At 38.1% G+C, this 27,618-nt stretch overlaps 1 protein-coding gene and 1 long non-coding RNA gene across 4 annotated transcripts in view; one reads left to right on the plus strand and one right to left on the minus strand.

Annotated features, from left to right (window-relative positions):
- Window positions 1-27,618, plus strand: part of NR5A2 (nuclear receptor subfamily 5 group A member 2) — a 93,922-nt gene that overhangs the window by 16,996 nt on the left and 49,308 nt on the right. For all 3 annotated transcript variants that reach the window (XM_065842605.2, XM_071810323.1, XM_065842607.2), the window contains exon 5: window positions 439-1,085. In XM_065842605.2, coding sequence (XP_065698677.1) covers window positions 439-1,085 — 647 coding nt within the window. The remainder of the gene's footprint in view (window positions 1-438; window positions 1,086-27,618) is intronic.
- Window positions 23,212-27,332, minus strand: LOC139828218 (uncharacterized). Its single transcript, XR_011739593.1, has 3 exons — window positions 27,273-27,332; window positions 25,289-25,604; window positions 23,212-23,257 (listed from the first exon to the last, which is right to left on the minus strand). It is a non-coding gene; the product is annotated as an uncharacterized lncRNA (long non-coding RNA).

The raw sequence follows: 27,618 nt of genomic DNA on the forward strand, positions 1-27,618 counted from the left end.
CAGATGTTTTGCCGCGGTGGAAGGCAGTAATGGAATGATTATAATGAGACAATGTGGTCAGTTGGATCCGTCTCAGACAAATTCTGGACGTCAGCCCTTGTTTCTTAGTGACACAGTAGCTTGACATAAAACCAAATATACATTGAGATCTCCACATGATCCCATAGCAGGTGTGAAATTCCTGTGGCCAACCATTGTGTTTGTCCCTGTGTCCTAATCAATGTAAAGAGAAGTCCTTCTATGTTAGTAATATATGCATGTGATATTTAAATTACCAGAAAAAAAGTTACATTTGTTAAGTCAAAATTAACCTTTTCCTTTAGGGCTAAAAGTGCTACTTTGAATTTTTACATTTCTGCTCTGTGCTAATGTACGTTTCATTAAAGAACACTGATTCCAAGTTTTAATTATTATTTACTTCCTCCGCTCCCCCAACAGCTGTGCGAGCGGACCGAATGCGTGGTGGTCGAAACAAGTTTGGACCAATGTACAAGAGAGACAGGGCATTGAAGCAGCAGAAGAAAGCTCTTATCCGAGCAAACGGACTTAAACTGGAAGCCATGACTCAGGTGATTCAAGCAATGCCAACTGACCTGACAATATCCTCTGCAATCCAGAACATCCATTCTGCCTCCAAAGGCCTACCTCTGAACCACACTGCCTTGCCTCCTACGGACTATGACAGAAGTCCCTTTGTAACCTCTCCAATTAGTATGACAATGCCACCCCATGGCAGTTTGCAAGGCTACCAAACCTATGGCCATTTTCCAAGCCGTGCTATCAAGTCCGAGTACCCTGACCCTTACACCAGCTCACCAGAGTCAATAATGGGCTACTCATACATGGATAGTTATCAAACAAGCTCACCAGCAAGTATTCCACATCTGATATTGGAACTCCTGAAATGTGAGCCAGACGAGCCACAGGTTCAAGCCAAGATCATGGCATATCTGCAGCAAGAGCAAGCCAACAGAAGCAAACATGAGAAGCTCAACACATTTGGGCTTATGTGTAAAATGGCTGACCAAACCCTCTTCTCCATTGTTGAGTGGGCCAGGAGTAGCATCTTTTTTAGAGAGCTTAAGGTAGGTAACAATCTTACATTATATTATCATCCAATCAAGGAAAAACAAAACAAAACAAAACAAAACAACCTTTTGTTACAATGTTGTATTTCAAACAAGAAAGTATGGGTTTTCTTTTTTTTTGCACACCCCCCCTCCCCCAAGCATCTCATTCTTAATTTATTCATCTTGAAGTAGGCAGACTATTATGAAGAGAAACTTGTAGTTGTATTCCACCTGAGCCTGTAATTAGCTGTAGCAAAGAGATTCAAGTTTCAGTTCTGCTCTTCTGTACTTCGCTATTTATCACAACTGTTATTAACCTGTATAGGGCCTCACATAAGTTTCATTCCTTCCCTGTCAGTATTGCTCACTGTCTGGCTTGTATTCAGAGTTGTAAGGGTGCCTGTTACACCACTCTACATTCATTTCTGTACACTTCTTGTCCATCTCTGTACACTTCTTATATAAGCCCATTTTTTGAATATTCACTTTCCAATTGGGATATTATTTTGTGCATTCTCATGTGTGGAGTTAAGCATGAAGGCTGAATCCTAAGTAGGGTATACACAGAACAGAACAGAAAACAAGGAGGAAGAAAATACTTTCAGGACTCCTTTTGGTTCTCATCACCACTGATACATGGGGGTTTCCTTTAATCTAGGCTGGCTACAATAACCTTTGGGCTCTTAATTTTCTTGGAGCACCCAATAAATCCTTATGCACAGCTCTGGTTGCTGGAAATTCTCCCACTGATATTACTAGGACTTTTTGCTAAGGCACTCTTGTAGTTTGTTGTGGTCAGGTCTGAATTTGTAAGGCAGAAATTTGAGATCAGACAACAGAGATAAACTGCAGTTTTTAACACTCTCTTGATACAGAAATTAGCTCTAGAAAGAATAAAATATCTTCTGTATCAGGAAAACCTCCAGATGATGAACTCAAATCACATCTGAATTTCTCTATTATGTTGCTAGTTACTGAATCTCTGTCTGATACACAGAGATGTTTTTGCCATAACTATTTGCTCCTCAAATCTGTTCTGCAACCATCCATAATTTCTTGCTGACTACCGTCAAGCTGAGGGAAAATAATATGAAATCCAAATACAACAATTACAGTAGAAGTTCAGTGAGAATTGAATCTACATGAACCAAGAGCACAGAAGGAAGATCCCCTCGAAAAGCAGCAGGCAGGATGCTTGCCACAACAATATTTCTGTCATAGCCATCATGATGCAGACAAATTAAAAAGCTGATTACAAGAAAAGCAAGGTGTGTATGTTGCATACGCAACTCCAGCTTCTCTCCAGTTTTTCAAGAGAATGGTTGCAGGAACCATTAGAAACTCTGTCTATATAAAGTGAAAGAAGGGGGAAAGTTTACTCAGAGGGGAAAAAGAAAATGGATTAAAGAGAGGAAAAGACTGCCGCATCTTTGATTGCTAAGTTGTTTACAATTTTATACTATAAAATATATAAGCCATGCTGCCCATTCTAAATAATTTAAAAATTAAAATTGCAAACACGTTACAATAGAATATGGCCTAAATATCAGGGACCAGATCTTTCCACGCATACACTGGGGAGCACTTTAGTCTGCAGTAACCATGTTAAAGACCACTGAGACTTGGGGAACTAGATAGTCCTCAGTGTAAGAATTTTTAAGTTACGATCTGCCTTAAAATTCCAGTTATTATTAAAATGAGAATATTCAAAGATGTTCAAGCAACGTTTACTTTTTATGGTTCGGTGGCTAAATCTATAGGTAGATTTTATAAGCATTCAACATGCTATACTGGGAATAGTTTTAGAAATGTCCTTCACCTCCAACCTCAGCCTGGATAATATTCTTCAACCAACATATATTTACTAGCATGGACCCAAAAGATGCATACATTTGTTTCACGAAAATGCTGACCAACTTCTCCTGGCTCTGGATGTATATAGACACTACAATGTACATACAGACTTCTGGAAAGATATATATTCTAGAAATTCACTACATATAGCCTTGGGCTAGTGAACTGACTTGGCACATTTTTAGAAGGCATTGGTTTCATCTTAGTACTTGTACCTTTTACATCTTAGAAACTGAGAGTTCAGACAGTTTCATACCATCTGGTACATCCAGATTTATTTTATTTTTTTTTTTATCAGACAAGATCAACTAAACTGCACAGCATTCCAGAACAGTAACAACACACTTGGAAATCCATCCGTCCATCCTTCCACACCCAATATTTAGGGACCAGATTACATAAAATGCTAAGAACTTTAAGCTTCTCAACTTCAAAAAAGTGAGGTGCTCAAAACATGTTTAGATCAGACTCTGTTAACAGCAGCAGGTTAACACCATCTCTCTTTGTAGCTGAGATGAGAGGATCAGAATTAAACAAAGGGTTTCCAAACCTGAATGCAGCTCTCTTCTATCCACCCACGGTTTCAGTTTCTTCCAACCAAGCTAGCAAAAGCAGCTATTTCACGTTGCTCCACAGAACACGAATCCCTGTGGGAGAGGGAAAAACTCCTAAGGATATGACAGAGAGATTCTAAGTGCAGAGGGAAGGGTAAGGCAATTGTTATAAAGATGCAACTAAATTTTCAGGGAATTTTTGTTCCCTACCTATACGCAGCTGAGAAGTACATATTTGCTTGAGAAGATATTTTTGTGTTATTCCTACATGTCTGAACTTAACAACTGAGATGTCTTTCAGGTAAGACAGGTGCATTAGCAGAACTCTGGGACTAAAATTTGTAAAGACTCAAATAATTAAACAGTAAAAAGGTACAGATGTGTTTTTTATGAAATTTGTCTTTTGAAGTCAGAATATTTTGTAATTAGTAATTACATCATAGATTCTGGGGTTTGACATCACATGTTACTTGCTTATTCATAATGAGAAATGTTTCTGTATAATTATTTATACACAGATGAAATAAGAATACAGAGACAACCTCCCAGTACACTCATGATGATACTAATAGTAATAGTAAAGAAGGCTTTTGTTTGCTATTCTGGAGTTGCTGAAAGCTCAGTAAATATCAAAGTAAGATATATCCATCTTATCCTCAGCTAAGAAAACTCAGGAATGCCCTGGGGATGCTAGATTTGTAGCCGGCTGTCTTAGTCAGGTGAAAGGTCTTTGTACAAAGCTAAAAAGAAAATATTGCAGGAGTTTCTAGAGTCCAAAGGTTACCTGGCCCCAAGGAAGGATGCAGACAGTTGCACTGGACTGTTCTTTCCTCATCAGCACACACCAGGGAAAATTCAACAACTACTTCCAAAGCTCCTGAACCCATTAAAAAAAAAAAAACAGTCTTTGCTCGGGGCAGGAAAAAAACAGGACCTGCACTGTAGGACAGCCCTCAGGATACTTTCTCCTGGCTGAGGATCAGAAAATTATGTTGATAGTTACAAAAAAGGCACTAAAGCACTTGTGACTCACAAAAAAATATTACCTTGACTTATTTTGCTATTTTAGTGAGGATGTCATAGGTCAAAGTACTATGTGAGCACAAACCCATTTAGTGAATGATTGCAGGAAGGGCCAGTACACTTCATGTTAAAGCAGCTCATCCTAGAGCTATTCACTGACTTTGCAAATTTAGACTTTCATTGATGTCAGACTGCATCAGTTCTGTGACAGGTTTCTTGCTGTAAAGACAAATTTGTCCATGTTTACACTAGCCACAAATATGGCTTTCAAAGAAACAATGGTTTAACCACGTATCTCAAAAGGACCCTATCTATAGAAGTTCTCCTGTACATGGTAACACAGATGTTTTGACAGCTAATAAGTGAACAGAGGCCCCATTTGGTATTACATGTTCCCCATAAGCACAACTACTATAATAGCAGCGTTCCAAATTGTTTCTTAAAGCAGTGCAAACTTAGTGTGAATAGGATTAACAGAAGCCCTGGAGTCACTTAAATTTTTTCTGTAAAATATATTTACATAGATATAGTAATATAACACTGAATACATCAGCTTTTATCGCAAATTTCAGTTTTCATGTAATTATCAAGAAATGTGTAGAAAATAAGGATTTACAGCACAGAGATCAAATTATTAAACTGAATTAACACAAAATAGAAAAAATAGGCTGGGTTTGTTTGGTTGGTTGTTTTGTTGAGTTTTTGGTTTGGCGTTGGGTTTGTTCTTCTTGTTGTTTTGGTTGGGGTTTGTTTGTTTTGTTGTTGGTTGTGGTGGTTTTGTATTTTAGAAGAAATATCAGCAGTGTAATACCTTAAAAGTTCTTCTTCAGGGTGATGAAAGTTTGATATATTATTTAGACTTAAGTGATCAAAGGCAATTTGATAACGCAGAGTGCTTCTGCACTTTGTAGTATGTGTTTATCAGGACAGCAAATGTAACTAACAAAGCTGATGAAATAAAACTTCTGCAGTGTTCTTTCAATCAGGGAAGCTGCCAGAAACTGAGATCCAGGATTTCCCTTAATATCAGTAATCAGATGAGTTAATATGTTGTCATGAGTAGCTGTTGATTTTTAGTCTGGTTTACATGTATCTGAATCTGAAAAGATATTTCTAAAATATTTTTTAAAAATTGGGGAAAGGGAAAAGTATTTATCTTACACAGCCAAATAATTCTTTGCTTTAGAATCATTAATTTAATTTCACAAATAGTAGAATCGTTGCTATAGAAAGAAGCCTCAGCAGGGAAGCCAGTGTTCAAGGAAGCATGGTATTGTACCTGCCACCCAGCTGAACCACGTAAGGGAACACTCTGTTAGAAGATAACTTCATGATCTTCTGGCTCTCTTCTGAACAAAGGATGTGACTAAGTTCTGTATTTCTGTGTGTGGGCATGTAGTTTTACAGCCTTTCTAAACAGTTTGTTCAGCGCTAAGCTTCTGGATTTTTTTCTAGGGGTAAAGAGAAATATGACATTCTCCTATGCCCATTCAGTCAGAGCTGGGTACTTCAGTTTCACTCTGCCATGTGGTGTTACAGGAGACTGAGTTCAGTCACTTTGGATTTAATAATTTTTCCACCTAATACCCAACATTCAGCAGCCTGCTGAGCCTAAGAGCCACGCTCTGGGCAGGGTTTTTTTGAAAGGCTGCTACTTGGACACTAGACTGGATCTGAAGTCTCCAGTTCACAGGAACAAACTTACCAGGTTCCCTTGAACAGCCATATTGCAATAACAATGTTTTGTCACTTATTATTGGAGAAAATTTGGGCAAGTAGCAATTTCAAAAGCTGTCCAGCCCATCCTAATGCTGGTGACAAGCAGAGATATAATAGGCTGCAGTATGGACACATGGAATTACAGCCATGGTAGTAACTTATTTTATTTCCAGACCACTATTTTAAACTATTGTTTTCCGATGTGAGGATTTGATCTTTTTGCCAAAAGATGGGAAGAGCTTTGCACATTAAAATTAAATAATTCCAGTCCCTTGGAAAATCACAGATATATTTCCTGATTTTGCTTAGGAAGGTCAGAGTTTTATGGGCAGAATGACAGATCTTCACTTGCTAAAAAGTCCATTTTTTTGCAAGTTTCTACCATAAAAAAAAAAAAGAAGCGGCAAGTCATTTTTCCCCTGAAATTATGACATTTCTTACAACTAGGCAGTAAATCTTACTACAGGAAGAGAACTTGTTTCATTCAGATCCAGAGTTTTTGTACAATAACTGTATCATTCAGATCCAGCACTTGTGTACAATACTTGTATGATGTTTCTGTTGTATGGAATGGTTCCCAGTTACAGTGAAAGTTTGCCTCTATAAATCTATCAAGGCTGTTGAGAATTAAAGATCTTCTTCTGTTAACTTGTAGCCATTAAGATCACATACAGTAAGGGTGAAATCCTAGCCATATTGAAGTCACATACTTCCTATTAGCCCTGCTGCAGCCATTAATGTAAATGGATATTATTCTATACTTTCATATGTAGAGGTAAACTGCTCCAGATCAAGGGATGATCATCTTTGTATATACAGCACTGTGTAGTCAATAACTCACATAATCCACTCAGCTCTAGAGCTGAAAAATGCTAACAAATGACACAAAAAGCAGAGGAAAGTGTGATTTATGAATAAAGATTAAGAGATCTGCATATTCATAGCTCGATGAAGCAACAAATACAACCATATGGCATCCATGTAGAAGCACAACATCTGAACAAAACAAAGACATTGGAGAGTGAGGAACTGTGTTCTTCCTGTATTAGCATCAATAAGAGTTTCCACAACGCTGGGTCCTCAAACTCATTATTGGAGAAAAGGCCTAAAGTGGAGAGCTTTCAAATTGTGCAATAAATTGTTAGATCACTCAGAACAGGTTGGATGCACTATATAGCTATCTAGGTGCAGGAACATACCACAGGACTTAAGTCTTTTCCATTTCCAATTTTAAAATTACTATACAACAGAGTTTCAAATAGAAGCAATAAAGTTGAGAGGCAGACTGCACTTAAATACCTATCTGGTATCTTTCTACTTCCAAACTTTGGCCAATGTGAATTAACAAGTAGATTTTCAGACTTGTAAAACAGAGTAACCCAACTATTGCCAGGGAAGCATGTTATTTTATGCTAGCCAGAAGCTTAGCCATAAATTGTTTGTTTGGGGTTTTTTGGTCATGCATCAAAGCTACCATGGTTTGCTCTATTTCATAGCCTTAAGTTACAAGACTATTATAAAAGGAACCAAAGTATAATTTCATCTGCTGGAAACAAAATTCAGTTGCTTATTGCCCTATCCCCCATAAGCCAAGGTACAAAAATAGCAACCTCAAGAAACGTGAGTTTTAGTACAAGACGAAATAATATTTCAGAAAATGAGTGCAATTCAAGAATGGTAAACATTCAGTTTGAACAGCCAATGTAAAGAAAGCAGCAATGTCCAAAATGTGGTACTTTGTTAAATGAGCGCAGTACAGGTATTTTAGTAAACTGAAATATGAAATAGCTATTTAATCCCTCCCGCTTTTACCACACCTGACTAGTAAGAGCAATCAAAAGCAAGCTGAAATGTAACCACTATCTTTAGGACAGCCTTTAACTGTTTTCTGATTTTTTTCCCCTCATAAGAAATCTCTTAATTATCAAGTTTGCAACCATTTCAAGTCTGAATAAAAAGCACAGTTTTATTCAAAGTTAATGTTAGCTGTGTCACGGCATGCTGTCTTAGCACATGACAAAATTGATTTGAAACATTGCTCTCCACACAACACAGAAACCAACAAGTTGCCACTGCCCCCGCCCCAGCCTTGCCGAGGGGCTCAGCTCTGTCACCCTGTGCTCAGGGATACCAGCTGAGATGGCCCACCCCAGCACCCTCAGACAGGGCCTCACAAGCTCAGGGACAAGGTACAAGTTGAAGGGACAAAGCATGATCTGAAGGGACAAAGCAAGGTCACATACAGGTAACAAGAGAGCCTTACCTGTGAGGCAGGCCCAGGCCGTGGCTGGAGCTCAAAATGACGCTGCCGGTGAGGGCAGGTGAGGCCGTTAGGGCTGTGAGGGGCTGCAGGTGTGTCAGGGAGAGCAGCTGCGTCCTTTGAAGGACGTAGGCAAATAACTCCAGGAGTAAACCATAAAAAAGCAACTAACTCAAGGGCTATGTCTTTGCCTCTCTCACATATGCCTTTTCTCTGACCTGAGGCTGACTCTTTGCTGTGTAAAAGAGGCAGTGGCGGGCAGTCTGAGGTGGCGGTGCGGCTGGATGCCATCCCCCGGCCAGGCTCTCCACTGCCCACGTTTCTGCACCCTGTAGTGCTCAGACCCCATTGTGGGGCACGGTGAGGTGTGTGTTGGGATCGGTGCCCAACGTTGGGCTCCAGACGTGTGTAACCCAGGTGACAGTGTGGCTGAGAGGCTCCCGCAGCCCACCGGGAATAAGCTGCTCCCTTTCCCATGTCGCCATTAGGAGTGGGCTGCAACGGGCCCCTTTGCCCTTCCCTGGTGCTGCCAGGCAGCATGGCTTATGTGTAAAGTGGAGACATGTCCCGGCACTGGCCATGGCTGCCCAGGTTTGCCCTCCGCAGAGGAGCAGCACCCCCGCTTCAGCCTGCACGGGTCTGGGTAGGGGGCAGCTACCAGAGCAGGAGAAAGGGTTAGTGTCACGCTTTGCTTTAATGGTTCCCCAGATCCACTGCTTCCAGTAGAACTGAGAGATGTGCCAAATTTTTCCCTAAAATGTTCTTTATTTGCTATTTTGAAATAGGGACTGAAAGTTATTGCTATTGTTGTCACCACAGGCATATTCATAGTGTAACTACGGAAGAAATAAAAGGGCAGATTTAAGTAGGTATTAAGGAAAACTAAGAATGAGATAGAATATGGTGCAAGTGGGAAAGTGAAGCTATAATTTTAGGTGGACATCCGCAGTGGTTTTTTTCCACTTCTATAACTGGTAGAAGTTCATTTATAGGTGGTTAGGTCAATATCAGGGCAGTCTGGGCAAAGAAATATTTAACACTGTGTCTTGGAAACATCCCAGTTATTAAGGCAACTACCACAGACAAAAAAAAAAAAAAAAAAAAAAACACCCAACCAACTAACCAACCAACCAACACCCCGACAAATAATCATATTGCGGTGAAAAACGAAATCTCATCTTGTCTAATTCTGGAATCATCTGTCATACCCATCACTTGGGAAAGAAACTAAAATCTGTTTTCAGACATTCAGAAATAGAAAAATGCTTTTTACATCTAAATACAGCTCTTGCATTTGTTGAAAGAAAAGTTACTTTGATGTTTGTTGCTAAATAAAATCTTGGATCGAGTAAATTTAATTTCAAAAATTAGTTAAGGCAACAATAAAGACAGGAAATATACATGAATAAAGTGTTCTAAAAGTCATGCAACTCTTTTAAGACTATAAATATCACCTAAGCAAGGCCACTATAATTAGCAAAGGGTGAACAAAAGAAGACATCCAGAAATAGATGGGGAGGGGGGAGGTTGGGAGGGTGAAATGTCTTGGTTAACCTTATTCAAGTGTTCTTTCCATAGCATAGGAAACGGTTCCAGCTAGCTCATGAGTTCTGCTGGTATTAACTGATTTTTAAAAGGACATTTCCATGTTGTCTGTATGCCAAGAAACTTCTTTTACTGGCATGTTTGCTGAATACAGGAAGCATCACCCTGACTAAGTGACACTGGATGTGACAAAGAATTGTATATTTATTCTGGTGTTACAGTCGGCACCGTCTGTTTGTTTCATCTGGATATCTTTTGGTATTTATTGGGAGATACTTACTGCAGTCTCGCAATTTGTCCTGAGTAATGAGCGAACACAGTACTGCTGGTGCTGAGTCATGATCCCTCACAGTCCCTCACCACTCCAGAAGCAGTTTGTGGCAGCCCCTGTGAGGGCTGAGGAGTCTGAGGGCTGATCCAGCGCTTTAGGGGAGGTAGGGACAGGGCTGTCTAGTGATCCCCTAATCTATTTCATCCCTCTTAGAGATATGCAGAGGAAAGACTAACAGAGGGCTGGAAACCATCCTCATCCACATGTTATGGCCAGAATTCCCTGTAAAAGGAAATAAACCTGTATTTACCACTGCTTACTTGCCTAAATAGAGAGCTGAACTAGTCAGTCTTGCATATAGTCATTTTCAGTGTAAGTCAGGTTGTAATTATGGGCCTAGTCTTTCACTGCTTATCAGAAGAAAACTTTACTGAAGCCGATGAGAGTTCTGTCCAATTAAGAAGTGCAAGTTAAGATCTTGGATACTGCATTTCCAGTTTCACTCACAGCATCTGCCAGTTTCCTGTTTTCTTCTGTAAAGCTGCTTGTGTCAAGTGTTTAAGTTTCATTTGCTACATGTTATTTTTAAATGTCCTTTTGTTATTTATTTCTTCTTTTCCTTTCTCTTTCTTGGGAATTGTGTTGGTACCACAGCCACTACATAGGAGGCAGTAACTTACTTGTGGCTCTGGGCTCCAGACCTATCTCACAGAGATCTTCAACAACAGTCTGTGTGTTTCAGTGACAACCCCTTAAACTCATCATGCTCCCTGTTGGGAAAGGTGGAAATCTTTGAGAAAAAGGTTCAGAGTGGGTAGGTTAGGCAGGCCAGCAGTCTCCTTTCTATCTTCCTACTCCTGGAGCTCAATAAAAATCACAATAGAACCAAAAATATAGTTAGTCCAAGCTATTAACTTTCCTTCAGGTAACAGCAAAGCCATGTAGGGAGAATAACAGGTGAAAATTGCCCAAAGTCTCTGGTTCTACTCCCATTTGTCTGTGCAGTAGTTTTAGAGCATAACAATCCCAGTGTTGGAAAGAATTGCAGAAGACGGAAAGGATATAGGGGACAGGCTGCTGGGAGGCATGAGGCCAAATTAGGTGGTGGTGCAAATCATCTAGTGTGCAAATAGAAGGTAAGACTAATGTGTAGCTCATACCCAGGTCACTACAGTATAAAATGGTTTCAGCTTCTCTTATAACCACTCCACAGTCACTGATGTTCTTTCTGTCTACGTGTGGAGAGAAGAGAGGGAGATAGAAATCAAGCTACTCACAAGCAAGTACTATTGGAGTATTGTTTGAGTTAGTACATATGTAAGTACATATTACACTCATAAAAAGCAAGATCAGGCAATTTGCTGCACGTGAGGCTGAGACCTGGAATCTCATAACAGCATTTTGAATATTGGCCATATTGCTAAGATTCTACCCAGACTTTCTAGTCTTTGAGAAATCCGAACTTGCTATAAGAAATAGCATCAAAAAGCTGTATTTCTGATGCAGGACTTGGAAAACAATAGTCCTTGTTTATAATACAGTGAATAAACAACAAGAATATTAACAACAATAATAACAGCTTTAAGTAGAAATAAATACATGGCAATTACTTTGTTTTGGATCTGTCATTCACAAGATAAGGTTCTCATTCTGCAAGAGTGGTCAAAGACAATGCTCTCTCCTGACTTTGAATGAACTTGTAGGGAGTGTTCCCAGCAGGAAGGGTTAGACCTCCAAGTCAGTGTTTGCATGACTAGCTCATTTGGTAACACTGCACAGCATTTATTTCTAATTTGCATGCCTCTCCTTTAAGGCATGCTCTTCTCCTCTGGACTTCAGTGGGAGCTGCACGTTTTACCTTTGATTCCCCTGCATGCTGGCAACTCTAATTACTGTTAAGAGGAGTTTCAGTGGAGTTTCTCTCTCTCCCTCTTTCTCTGTAGAAGAGGGTAGTTTTCAGTGGTTTATCCCAGCACTGGCTGGTGTATTTACAAATCAGAGGTTGGAGCTTTACCAAACTGGCACATGGTGCTTATCAGGAATGTATCTTAATTTCTTCTCTGTCCCCGCCAAAGCAGAACTTTACCTTTTTCTCTAGGCTGAATAACAAATGGTGGCATTACTAAGACAAAAGTTACATCGACCATTGTAACAAACTCCCCATAATTATAAAAAGATTGCTTAGTATTTTGTGGGGTTTTTTGTTTGTTTGTTTGGGGTTTTTTTCAAGTAATAATTTTAGCTAGGTAAGACAGCCTTTCTCTATAAGTTGCTATCATAGTAACTTGATACAATAAATATGAGTTAGAAAAGATCCGTTCTTTCTTTTGAGACTGCATTCTCCAGGGCTAGATCCTGCAACCCATACTAAACCTCAGCCTGCTCCGCCCTGTAGAAACTGTTTTGGGTTTCGAAGATATTTTGTATAGGGACACAATACTACATATTGAGCAAAACTGGGAGAATCTGATCCTTTTTTGCAGTGCCACTGGTTTTATTAAAAATACACACACACATCCCCCACACCCTTTCTTAAACCCTCACCATCGAACCTCGCACCTTGAAAGCAGAAATGCTGTTCTGTTTTGACATTTTCATGTCAGACTTGCATACCCGCATGTACTGACAGACACAATGAACAGGAGCCGCTTTTCTCCTTCTTTATAAGAAAGATCCCATGTGGCTCTCTGTGCTAACGTAACCCTCTTTCCAATATTTCAAAAGAAACAGAACTTCCCAGCATGAGGATAAAGTTTTCCTGTGTTCCAATAATAAAAGTTGAACGTACCAGTAATTTCCAGTTCCTCTGTGGCCGGGCAGCCTGTGAAGACTAAATCAGAAGTGCCCAACCTGCGATGTCAGTGTGGGAGTCGGAAACAGATGTTCGCCGGACAATACAATTTTTTGTCACTGTCGATATTATATGGCACTTTTCCCAACAGAAATTGTCTGTAGCTGGAAAAGAATGTAAGGAATGATTCATGTCCCAAATTATTATTATTACTTTTAAATGTTAAATACTTGTTTTCTTGTGTTTTAAATGACTAAATCAGGGAAGCACAAGCACTCAAAAATATGATTAACTGGACATGTAGTGTCTGTGTAGAATGTCAACCAACTAATTTTAAGGCTTTTTCCTCAAGACAAGACACTATGTTATACTAAAACCAACGAGAGTCAAATTCTCTTCTTTAGAATCAAGGTGCTGTAACCTTTAATCTTGTAAAATATTTGATGCTTAGTAACTATTTATACAAAAAAATACATGGTGTAGGGTAAACAGCACAAATAATTTCATGTGTATCTGACTGTGTATTTATAAAGATCTAAATTTATTATATTTAAATATATTTAAATTTATTACATTACTATGTATTTTTATACATATAATAACATTTAAAAGTAGTTTCTCTATGTCTTGGAAATTCTAATAGGTCATTTGGGTATTCAAAACTTATCAAACACTCAGATGAGAAAAATTCTCTAGTAGAGTAGTATATGATACCTAGCCTTGATTTCCAAATTTCATGAATATTACAAAAGCAGATGCACTAGATCATACTTATTCTACAAGGCAATGGATTGGGCTAGGTGCTCTTTAAATTAAATATTAACTTTTTCAGGGATACATATCAAATGTATTTTTTTAAAAAAAGGGCAGCGGGATACAGAAAGCCTAAGTGAAATCAGACCTAAATACAAATTAATATATTCAGTAGGAGTGTCAAAGAAAGCTAAAGATCTGACTGCCAGAACTCTTGGATATGTCACCTATATTTTACATCAAAAACTACCACTCTAGGTATTTTCAAAATGAAGACATCCAGGATCTGAATTGGAGTTCACTGAAACCAGTGACAAAAATCTCATGTAGTTGCTGACTGTAGTGTCTCTGGCAGGCTTTCTTTAGAGATATTAAAAAGAGGAAAAGGTGTATGTAATCACAAAACCCAAACAAGAACAAAAGATTTTAGCACTGTAAAATCAAAGAGCAGTCCTATTTTTACAAATGCTTGTGATAACACTTCACAGTAATATTTTCATAATATTCATTTTGCATTTACTGTCTTTCCTGTTACAGTGTTCTGCAACAGAGTTGTTTAATGCTCTATGTCAGGCTTTATTCAATAGGAAATATGAAATGACTTTCAGCCGTGCATTTCTTTATAAGTACTACATGATTTAACCTCAAGTCCTATCCATAGTTCAACTTTTTTAATCCATTTAGATTTAGTGACTTTAGATCTATTTCCATAGTGGAACACTACCCTTTTAGATTATTTTGGGTAAGAGCTTGAACTCTGTGCAAAATTTTCCAAGTCAGCGTGTGATAAGACACAATTAAATATCTGATGAGATAATGTTTAGCACACTTGTAAGCAATGTGCTGAGTTCTGTGTGTGTCTGTATGTATGTATTTTTATATACATTTGTGGGTTAAACTGAGTTTTTCATCAGCTAGGCGTTGGCAAGTGCCAAAGTGATTTAGGATTAGAATGGGATTTAGGCTGATCTAGCTACAGTTGTATTTCTCATTTCATCATCATGCCAGGGATACTGTGACAGTTGTGGGGTTTTTTAATTTATGAAATAGACAAAATTAAATGTCCATACCAGACATACCATTAGGTTACAGGGAGCAAAAGAGAAACATTGCATTAGGCCTTATTCTTTTGTCTGCACCCAGCAGAGAAGTCCTGAATGTACAAAACAGCTGGGAAACTTCCTCTGTAGCACACAGCTTGACAAATGAATTCAAGATTTTTTTAAAAAAATTTGATCTGATTAGGCTTCATTTCAAATGACTGTTTTTCTGGTTCTGTAGTATATATCTTTGCAAAATACTAATCATCACAGACGTGTGTTATTTGGGTGCATTACATCATTTTTTAATACTAACTCTACTCTCATTTTAAGTGTCATGACACCTGAATCCCAATAAATGTTTTAGATTTCTAAGACTTCTCATTGTGATACCAGACACAGCATGTGCTCTTGCAAAGTTTTAGTATTACTTAGCATTTCAAAAATTACTGGATTAAAATAGACCCATTTGCAAAAGTGACTCTTCCACCATTTTCAAGAATACTGCTTTTTACGTGTTAATTTCTATCTCCTGAATGACGTTTTGCTGTATCTCCTTGTCAATTTAATTACCTTTTTTGAAAAAGAGAGGCTTCAGGAGGAGGAGGCAAGTTTTGTTGTTCAGATTACCAGAAAGATTTCCGAAGAGACAAGAGAAAAGGCGCTCACTGAAATGAGCAGGAGCGTGGTCCGCGATGTTCAGAAGGGAGGAAGCCCTCGGCTGGCACCTCGCACAGCAATGCACACCAGAGTTAGTTAGAGTGCTCTGAATCTCATCTTTTGATCTCGGGCAATATTTTTCTCTGTTATGTCACAGAGGTCACCTGGCTCATGTGTGACAAACTGCCTGCATAAGTCACAGTGCCAGTGGCAGAGATTTGTAACCATGTCCCTGGTCCATTGCCTTTGAATTATTTCGCAGGCCCTCTGCTTTACATTTACACTCTGTCGGAAGATGAACAGGGGAAGGGAGTAAAATCAAGGGCAGGGTCTCATCCTGAAGGACAAGGGGAAACAGGTGGAAGGTTAATGGCCCTGGAGCGTATCCACAAGCCTCTCAGGCTTGATATATGGGCCTCAGGCCTAAAACGGGCATTGGCTTTCAAAGATATATTATTTCATTTGAGGAGAGACATTCTGGAGTTCCTGCATTTGTCTGCTGATAGATGATCCTCTGTCCACAATTGGTTATGGCGTGTGAGTTTTCCTTGGGCCTGCTCCCGTACATAAAAATTTTGCTGAGCTCTCCAACCTTTCGCATGCCTGTGAGAATGGGACGTGTGCGGGGCCTTTTGGCAGGCGGCTGGATTTTTGTTGCTGCTATTTTCGTAGTTCCTTTTGAAGCGCCAGGCAAGTGGGGGATGAAAGACTCTTCTGTTCATTCATACGTGGCTGGGCAGGGGTGGCCTCGCAGGGACAAAAATGGGGGAGAAGAAGATGTCAGGGATCCATTATGCATACACATGTCCGCAGCTCAGGCAGGAGTTGCTCTGGCTAATCCTGTATTTTATACCTGCACAAACCTGCAGCAGAATAAAAACTGGGAAATAGATCATTTACATAATTTTTACGACCCCTCTTATTGTATTTCAGCTTTGTTAGGGTTTGCACAAGTGCTCCAGCTCATGGGAAAAAAAAAAAAAGTGACTCTGTATCTTAAGATCATGTTTATTGGGGCCCTATCCAGAGCAGTTAACTCAGGCACCTCGTAAAAACGTGACACTACTGCCCACGTCTTAGCAAAGCGCCAGAGGACTCAGAGCAAACCATGATTTTGCATGCATTAAAAATCTCTAGCGGGCTTAAATGAGTCGGGTTAGACACAGAGGACTAATTCTGCTAGGTGCGGTAGGACTGCGCAGCGGACAGGGCCAGGCGCTGGCAGCATCGGTGCTGCCCGGCTGGGGGAGGCACCCGGGCAGGCACAAGGAGCCTGCTGGCAAAGCAGTCCTGGATTCACTGCCACGCTGGCATTCCCACAGCATCTCCTGTCATCACACAACTGTCGTAAATCATGGGAAAATGTGTTTAAAAGCCAAAGAGATTAAAAACCAATTAAAACCCCTTACCATATATTATGGTTTAGTGTAGCCTATGTAACAGCTTGTTAATTTGTTCTCTTGATTTTAAAATACGCTTGTCGTAACTGTTATAGGATTGTGCTTTTAAGACCCATTACTCTTGATTTAAGGAGAGTGGGGTGTATATTTTCACTATATAAAGCATATTCACTTAGATTTGTTTTAATAACAAATCATTGTTCAGTTTCGGTGAATAGACTTCACTTGAAAAAATTCACATTACTTATTCTTAAATATCTCCCAGGTCTACCCTTTTAAAATTTTTCCTATACTACTAAAAAAGCAGAGTAAGCACTGTATTTATGCCATAAGTTTCAGTGTAGTTTATTTGTTTTGCCTTTGTTACAGTAAAATTTATACTTATAAAAATAAATAGATTAGTAGGTTAGATTATATTTAAACCTACCTCATGTCTCAGTCAAATGTGTTAAATCGCTACTGTGTTGTTTGAGTAATTAGGATCTGATTTTGCTGTCATGGAACTTAATTGCTTAACTATCAGCACTCTAGTGTGAGCAAGACCAGGCTCATTCTGCATTTCAGTCAGTTCCTGTAGAAAATGTCTTGTTGTAATGCAATTATTCTCTCTTCTTTTAGTGTCCTGCAGAGTTTAAGTTAGACAAGTGAGCTAAAGACTTGAGAGACATATTTAGCATCTCCTGCAGCAGTAGGAAGGAAATCTGAGGACTTGTTAAAAGGAAAGATTTAGAGGCAGAAATTCTACAGAGAGAACTGAACAGAGTTTAGCAGGCAGGAGGATCTGCTTTTCCACTTGTTGCTTTGATAGCAGATAAAAGGCTGTCATGAACTGCAGGCTACCAGCTGGGAGCAGAGAGAGTAATCCTGGCAGAGGGCCGGCCCCAAACTACACAGGCATTCTTTTAAATCTTCGAGACCATAGGAAAGTTGTTTTTTCCCTACTATCATCATTGTTATTCATAACGATGTTTTCCACCCCAGCTTAACATGTTGGTCTACTAAATCTACTTTACAATACTTTTCTGTTTGAAATGTAAGCAAATGTAACAAAGATATTTCAGCTATTTTGTTCAACTGTCTAAAGATTCCCAAAGTAAATTCCAGAGAACTGGATCAGGCATAAAATACCACCGCCATAAGAAATCTCTTTTGTTTGACTGTAAAGGTATATTGTGCCCAACGTGCAGATAAACATAGGGACAATTTGTAATGTATGTCTCTCTTGTAATCAACACACTTGATACATGAAATCTAGAGGATGTTACTTGTAAGAGAATAGCAACAGAATGTCATTTGTTAGCAAACCAGCCGAAGCGACCCCTGCGTGGTACAGCCACATGCAAACGCAATGACAGAGCCCAGCAAACCCGTGCACGCCCGGCCTGACCAGTGCGCGTTGTGCCACCAAGGTCATGTTGCCAAGACACTTAGACACACGCTGGACTGGGCCAATGGCATTTGTTAGTGTTTGTACAGACGTTTGACAAGCTGTGTTGTTTCAACCTGCGTTATTGCAGAGAAAGGAAAAAAAAAAAGCACTTAAAGCTCTGATTGTCATTCTATACTTTTCATTTTAATGATATATTTAGGGGGCCTAGCTTACTTTGTATTCTTATGTGTAATTACCCATATAAAAAACCACTGCTCATTAGTGTTCTGTTCCACTGACTTAATTATACCCCTTAATTAAATCTTGACTAACTGGGGGTCACTGCAGTGTCAGTGGGATTTGTCACCGTTTGTCAGCAGGTGTCTGGTCACATCTATTTCTGGTTTCCCTGTTGCTGTATTCTGTTTAAGAGTACAGTCTTTTCTAAATGCAAGGGACAATTATGCATTACCTTACTGTGTTTTGTGCCTCGCAAATTAAATGAAACACCAGTGAATCCATTCTGTCATACTAGCACTCTCCCAGTCTTTACACACAGGAGGTGGGGGATGAAGCAAATATAAACCTTTTCAAAACACAGTTCGTTACCTCACTTGTACTCCTTTTCAAAGGCTTATTCTTCCTGCATTCAAAAGCTGTAGTCTTATTAATTTATCAGATAATCTTGTGTTCAACAGGCGTAAAAATATATTGCAATTATCAATCCAGGGATAATTCTCCTTTCCCATACCTCCTAAACATAAAATGAATTTGAAACATGACCAGCAAGAACAAGCTAAATCAATATTACATGCAGAATAAATACAACACAGCATGTGCTGCTATTGCTATGTTGCTCAGAGTCAGAAGACCGAGGTTCCCGATTCAGTGTTCCCTGAATAATTCAGTGGGAGTTCTGCATGTGCAATAAGTGCATAATAGTGCCATTTCTTTCTATTTCAAATTTGCATGTTTTGGGTTTGTTATTGTAGAAAGTTACTTAGGGGAAATATGATTCCCATGTTTACGCATATAATAGGCACCTAATGTTCATCTGAATAATTGATTAGTCAAGTCAGGCCTTCATAATTAGCTGTTGGCTTTCCAGTATAAGCCCACAAAACACTTGTCAACCTACAGACATTTTTAATTTATTAATATATATGTTATCAAAAGGGCTGCAGTAGTTACCTAGAAAGCATTTATTATTTATTCTGTCGAGGCTGAGGAAGCATTTCAATTCTAGACATGTATTTTCAATCTATTGTAACTTTCCCAGAAGATTATCTTTTTATTCTGAAAGTTTTCATGAACATTCTCTGCCTGCAAGCACTTGCTTAGAGCAGAAATTGGAAAGAGAGTTGTTGGGGTTTTTTTAAATCCATTCAGCCATTCCTGTGTTACATAGAAGCTAGTGACATGTTTCATTGATTATAAAATAATGTGTATCACTTATTTGTACTCAGATACCTAACAAGCATCTAAATAGATGCCACAAACCGAAATCCCTAATGCAGCCATAGATTCTGTGACTACACAGATGCATCTATTGCTAGCACGTGACAGTGACATTGCAGTTATGAGTTGTGGAGCTATGTAGTAAACTGCAGAATAATTGTATTTTTCATGAACTTCATGACCTCATTTGGATTCTACCACTAATCCCGTTGTGCTCCCTGACCAATTTTCAAGTAGTTTTTGTTAATGGGAAAAACATCCTCCTTACTGTAGAATCTGTGCACTTTGAGCCCATGATATGAGATTCGTAAAACAAAACATTTGATTGTGAAATCCAGAATGAAAAATGTTCAGTTTGCACTAGGAAGTTAAAGGCCAAACTTCTGATAAAACAACAGGACTGGAAATGTTGTGGTTTATTTTATTGGGAAACAAACTTCACATTTCCATTGGGAGGCAGCATTTACTTGTAGCACTTGTTGAGTATGAAGCACTGAATTTAGAAAATATATTATTATTATTATTATTCTTAATGGAAAAGGTATTTTAGTTCTGTATACACTATAAGTTTAATTTTCCTTGCCTCTGTTCAGAAGAATCATCTTCATTTTAGTGAAAACATATAAGCGTCTGCTTCCCATCAGTGAGATCAGGATGAAAGCTTCAATAAATGTGTAAAGTGCTTTCCTGAATCAAAGTCCTTCTGAGGCCAGTACTACTGGAAGCAGACGACGTTCCTTGCTTTATAAGTGGAAAGATACTAATATAATATCAGAATTATAAAACCTTTTTAAATCTAAACCCCTTCTATTCTAGAATAGCTTTTTAGTTTGTTTGGGAAGAACATGATGTAAAAACTACATCATAGTGGTAGAAAAAATGTATGCCCATTTTGGTGGTGTGATTTAAATAAATTGTGGTTCACCACTAGGAATTATGTGGTCTCATAAAATTCACTCAAGTCCTTGAGCAATACTACAGCATCTTGTGTATCATACACATGTATGTATTATGTACACACTCTCAGTTTTGACTTAAAGACAGAAGAAATATTAGAATCCTTCTCTTTAAAAGAATGTTGATAACATACCTCCATTTGAAAAATGCAAATACATTTCTAAGGGTGTCAATTTTAAGTCCCTCCTCAAAAATACATATTTATTGTGTTAATATAAAACTTCATTATCTATTTTTATATCCATTGCAAAATAACAGAAAAATGTTACGTTGCAAAGAACAAAAAATCTGTGTAGGATTCAGAGCCAAGTTTTCAACTGCTGTTTCAATTTTCTATATAACATTTTATGCAGTGTTAAAACTTCAGTCAGTGTTATACTAATATAAGGATTTTCTATTGGGATATTTTTAAGCACAGCAGTTTCTACTTGTAAAGTCTTCAGTATTTAGGCTGGTGGACTATTACTGATCAGAGTTGTGCAAGCATTGAAACGTCTGCATTCTCACTATTAACATTAAAAGTTTTCATCAGTTCTCCTGTCTATTAGCCTAGGAGTTCAGAAACATTTCCCAGTGGTATTGTAAGGCTCTTTCAGTTCTTCCATTTAGACTTTTAAAGCACCTTGTTTTCAAAAAGTGTTTTAGAACTGGAAATAGACGTATCTGCTAAACGGATTAATAGTTTCATGATTAGATAGGTGATCTGATCACAAGGCGGAAGAGAGATCATACGCATAAACAACGAATTAAAACCCTGAATAGGATTGCTAAGGTTTTCTAGGTTAGAGCTAAATGAGAGCCATTATGTGGGCTTTCAGATAAACTCACAAAGCTGTTATCTGTGTAAACCTGATAGACTTACCATTACTCTTAGTGACTAACAAAAGTTATATCACTCAGTTTCATTAAAAATGCATTAATCCTTTTTTAGTAACCTTCTTCTAATTCATTGATTCAATTATACAATGAACAATAAAAATGTTTGGTATAATAAAAATACAGTATTAAAATGAGCTATATGCATAAATATTTCATTGAAATGAGATTATTCAGGGTTTTAAAAATATTAACAATATTAGTATCATGCTTTGAAATAATGTGTATGTTTTTTCAGCATCTCTGAAACTATATATCAAAAAGATTAGTCTTTAAAATGGGAGGCCTGAAACAGTTGCTTTTGGTATTACTTGCAGTTCCTTCATGTACGGACTTCCTGTAAAGTTCATGACACTCACCACCACAGGCTGATTAAGGAACAGGAAAGTGTTATAGGATGTTCCTAAATATTGTGAAGCTTCTCTGATCAGATCAATTCCCCTGAAGTGACAGGCTTTGGGCCTCAACAAGAACACACCAAGGCTGGCCCTTGAGCTGATGCAGGCACTGGGAGGAGGCTGCCCAGGGCAGGGCAGCATCACGAGCAACTTCCACAGCAGTGGCAGTGACTCCCATCCCACTAACACCAGCTAAATAATTCAGACCAGCAGGACTCCAGTATAGCTCTCACTCTGGCAGTTCACGTAAACCAATTGGAATAATTCACCTAAGACTTTAATGGATTTTGACATAGCTAGTTCTTTTATTGTTTTGTATTTGGTTTATTTAATTAATTTTTGTGCCAGGAGAGCAAAATATAACTGATTGTATTACATGTGTCATCTCAAATGCCAATAGCCAGGCATGGCTGAGCAGGTATCTGTGCAAGACAGCCAATATTGTTGGTTGCTGTGAAAAGCTGGTATGATTTCTGCAAGCGTTTCAAGACTAGAGGAGAAGAAAGCACTTCATATTTTCATTATTCATCCCTTTACAGATTTACTTTTAATTTTTTCAGCAAAGCAGATTATTAAAAGCAATGACCTGAGGTCTTCATTCAGATATCAGACTTGCAATCCTGTATAATGTGCGCTGCAGGGCAGAGGTCACACTGACGAGTCTGTTAATGCAGTCGCTCTGGGATAAGATCAATCTCCATACTTCACCATATTGATCTAATAGCTCATTGGCACTTCCCTCTTTGAATTGATTAGCTCATGTGTGAAAAGAGATTGATGGGTTTCTGACCCTGAGGAGTCTGTCAGGGCACACCCATGGCAGGGGAAGTGGATGTTTTCGCTGCTTCATTTGGGTGGCTCGTTATGTGGATTCCTCACAGGGAATAAGGGTCATAACATCGCTTTATGAATTATTTACAACAAAATATCAGGGTTTTGCTTCGTTTGATGTTCTTCCCATACTGAATCTACTCTAAGCAGAGCATGAATAAATACACATGAACAGGCAATGTACCAAATATTTGTGTAAAGGCAACCACCACATAAGTGACCTTAAAAAGCAATTTTACTAATATAAGGTAATTGTAATAGATATGAGGGTAGAAATAGACTTCATGGGTCATCTAGTCCATTCCCCTTATCCAATGACAGAATATTGATGATATCTAGAAATGAATTACATTTTAATTGCATATTCTGGATAAGTACTCACGGTGAATCTAGTTCAGACATCTCAGGGAACTTCATAGCACATTGCACTGTGGAAAGAGGCAATTTGCAAGCAACATGTGAGCTAAAAAATAAACTATACACATTTCTCAGTTGTTAAAAGTAACCTAAAAACCCCAGATTTGACTCCATTTATCACATAGTCATATATTTGCAAAATGCATATATTTGACACAGTAGATTGCATTTTGGTGCTGTGTGTGCTCATGCAGGAGAAAATATAAAAGGACCTGTCGCCAGAAGCTGAATTTAGAAGTTGGCTTATGTTAGGTTGTACTTAAAAAACGTGTGCATTATCAGAGCCTTCACAGATACAAAGCAATAAAGCTAAGGGCTGGCTCCTTGAAGTCTTCTGTTGAAGCCCAAGCACTTTTGTATTGTTGTCTGTATATGTACTGTAGAATCAGTCTCAAAACCACTTTAAATAATAATTAAATAATGTCTACCATCCAAGCTCAGGATACTGTACTACACCATAGCTAGGATGCTGTTACATAAGTTGTTGGGTTATACAGTTATGCCACAGTACAAAAAATATTGAGCAAAATATTCTCATAGTGTTGGTAAGCTGATGCCTATATTTATGCAAGGAGACAGTGTGCTTCACATATAACATCTTGTTGCATTATTTAACTGGACATTCTCGGTTTCTTTTGGGGGCTGGCAGTTTAAATTGAAAGACAATTTTTTTTACAGAGAAGTGTCCATGTATGCTACATGCAGTCAGGCAACCATTTTCTATTAGATTTTTGGTAACATAAACAGGTACTGCACAAACACATAGTAATAGGCAGTCCCTTCCCTAAAGACCTTGTATTCTAAAAGAAACAGACCCTCAGGCAGATTAGTTAGAAAAAAAAGAAGACAACCAAAGAGAGAATTCAATCCATTAACCTTCAGTGAAATTATGCTGGAGATTTGTATAATCTTGCATTCATTTATGCTTCCAAATCACTCAGGCTATTTTTTGTACCAGGAAAATTGCCCTGGTATAGACTACTGCAGCCATATTAAAAAAAAAAAAAATCTAATACACATCAGAAAAACTTAAAGGCACAGTCGCAATACACTTTACTCTGATAAACCTGGGATAAATTTTGGATTAATCAATACATCTTCTTATATTTGGGTATAAAATTAGTATTTTAGTCACAGTAAATCTTAAAAAATAAAACTCACATTAAACCAAAGTAACTGGTTCTCAGACCAAATGAGTAGTAGATTGCCAGACACTTGAACACAAACTATGCAAAAAATAATCTTTTGAAGAAAATGTGACCATTTTATTACAAGCTCTTGCCCATTGGCTGAGTTTGTGCCATTCTGGTTAAAACGTGGCTCACACGGTTGTGGGGTGTGTGGTGCACTCATGGGCGAACAGGAGGTAACCAGAGAAACCTCATTCTGTTGTTCATCAGCCCTGCTCTCATTCAGAAATGAGCTAAGAAAGACCTAATAAATTAGATGCACAAACTGTCTCCATTTTTTTTCAAACACACAACTAATCTTCTATTGCATACAGGAACTCAATTTAGAGACTCAGAATTCTGATACCTGTTTCCAGCTGTGACACCAGAGAGAGCCAGTGCCTGGCTGATCTGTGTTGTGATCCAGTCATTTTTACTTCTAAGGTTCGTGCTCATTCTGTGTTTTGTACTGCAAAAGTTCCTCTCACCAATATAACAAGCAGTCTAAATAAAAAGTGTTTCTTCAAGGATATTTTTAAACATTAACATTAATCCTAACTGCAGTACTAATGTCTGCACGGGACGTGGGTGGCATTGTGACAACCTTATTTTAATGATACTTCAGAGATTTCCAAATTAAAATACGGGAAACAGGAAGTGAGAATAAATGAAACAAAGCCAAATTAAAGGATAAATGGAAAAAACATTTTAGTACACACTTGCCTATTCCTTAAACATTCACTCAATCAGCACTTCCTGTGGTTTTTAATAGCATGGCTCTCTCTGCTCTTTTACACTTGACTTTGTTGGGAAAGGAGCTGTTTTTTTGAAGGTGATGTTCATAGCTGTAAGGATTTAACTAGATGGTAGTACCTGCATGCCAAGAGCCTCCTGCAGTGCTTTTAAGATGTAAAGAGAAGTACTAAGCCTTTTGGATCATTCCCATGTACAGGAACTCATTGGATCGTGCACGACTTGTTCTTGCTGCTTCTTCACAACTTTCTTGTATGACTTCAGCTTCCTTTGGCGGTGATTTTAAGGAACTTTTTCTGCCATGTCAGATGGATACTGGTTTAATACATGACAAGCCCCCTTCATAATGCTGAATTTTCTTTCACTTTCCTCCTTATCATTAGGTCATCTTTCTCTTTATTTCTTACTGCTTTTGCTGTGGCTTTTTGTGGCTGTTCTGTTACAAAATAGAACAAAACATAGTAGAGTCCATATGCATCGCACATGCAGTATTTTATTATAACACCAGCCTCTATTGTCAAAGGTATATTACAGGTGACTTTCTGTCCTGTTTAGCACACTATAGCTCCCAGTCTTGAGACTTCAAATCCATATGTTTCCATTATTCAGTTATGGGCAGAAGGAAATATCTGCCCTTACACAGTTACATATTTGTCAAACGTATTAAGGGGACTATGAAAAGTAAAACATAAACCAACATATTTTAATTCCTGAAAAAGACTGAAATGCTGTGCCATCCAAAGATAAAGAACATTTAAAACATAAAACTGCTGATTTGATGATAACTAGAAATGGTATGGAACATCCAATGTATTATATGCTTTGTGTGGTTTATCCGTGGCCAACCCTGGATATCACTAACACTTACCTGGAAAATTGATTTTCTCTCATTTACACTGCTGTTATGTTAAAATAACCCCTTTTTAGTCATGACATCAGAAGATTATTTGCTTATTCCCATTGCTATAACTGTGAATACAGTCCAACGCTGCGTACACAAACCAACCTTTATAGGTGTCACCCGTTAAAAGAGTAAAGTTATACTACTCCTATGGCTTGCCCTTTTCCCATACTCCACACCCCTTTGAACAGCTGTACTGGAAATAAACATCAAGCTTGTTAAAATTATAACTTAAACAAGAGCCAATTTAAGTAACTCTTGTGTTAATGCATGCAAAAACCAGTGTTAGGGGCACACAGCACTTGAAAGAACGAGACCCTAAGTGTGTTGAGAGATTGCCCGCATGTTACCACATTAAAGAGTCTTTCTGAAATTAGCATGTCTCTTGTGTCACAAGTTAAAAATATTTTCCATATTATACTTAGTTGATTCGGTTTTAATAGAATATTTATTTTGTGGAAAATAAATTTAGTTCTTGCTAGGACTTTGTCTTTAATATTGACAATCCACCCCTCTGTGTTGTACTGATCTCTGTCAAAATTCGATGTTGCTGTTTTCTAAGAAATTTTACAAATGAGAGCTAATGTAGGAGGTGAAGTTTGCCTATAGACTCTTATTCTAAGTGTCAGCTGGAAAAATGGGGTGGCTGTAAGGAAAATGAAATCATAATTTATCCAATAAATCACCAAACAGGAAAGGAGCATTACATATTAGAAATCCTTTCAGATAACACTAAAATATGTGTGACTTGGAGAAGACCACAAAGACTTTAATCAAAGGCCACTGCACAATAGAGTGAAACTGCTGATTCAATGTATTAGGAACAAATTCACCAGCAGTACCATAAAATTTAGTAGAGTCAGTCTTCTGATTCTCCAGAAGACATAATTGTGCATCCTAAAAAGCAGATCAGACCCGCAAGGCTAATGATGAATCAAGTGGGCCTAATTCTGTTTTTGTTTATGTGGAAGTCGAAGGACTTATGTTCATGCAAGTGAAGAATATGGCCCAGCACATTTTTGCAGTTAATTTGTTGACATCAGAAGAAAACAGGTGTATTTCCAGAGTAATTCAGGGGAACAAAACAGCTTTAGTACCAAAATTGCTACCTAAGCTATATAGTATTATCTAATTTTTTAAAAAAAATTCTAGACCCAACTATGCATAAACTTAGGCTGTACTAACATCAGTAGAGATACTCACAGGAGTAGGATTTTGAAAGTCAGTTCTATGGGTCCGGTGTTGAGGAAAGCACCTCCTTCTTCACCCTGTGAAACAGATACTGAGAAGAAGAATTTATATTCCTCTTTCCTTATCTTTGCATTTGCTTTGACAGGGAAGAAACACTGCATTGTAAGCAAAATATTCAGTTAGAACTAAAAAGAAATCAATTTCTTGTTTTCAGTTAAAAAAAAAAAAAACACACAAAACACAACACACCCAAAAAAGAACCCAAGAAAAACACATTTATAATTCATCAGAAATAATGCTGACTGTGAAATACTAAATCATTTTCATACAGTTTTTGCAAAGATAATTATCAGGAAAG

The sequence above is a fragment of the Patagioenas fasciata genome, chromosome 6 (genome assembly GCF_037038585.1).
Source record: "Patagioenas fasciata isolate bPatFas1 chromosome 6, bPatFas1.hap1, whole genome shotgun sequence".
Taxonomy (NCBI): domain Eukaryota; kingdom Metazoa; phylum Chordata; class Aves; order Columbiformes; family Columbidae; genus Patagioenas; species Patagioenas fasciata.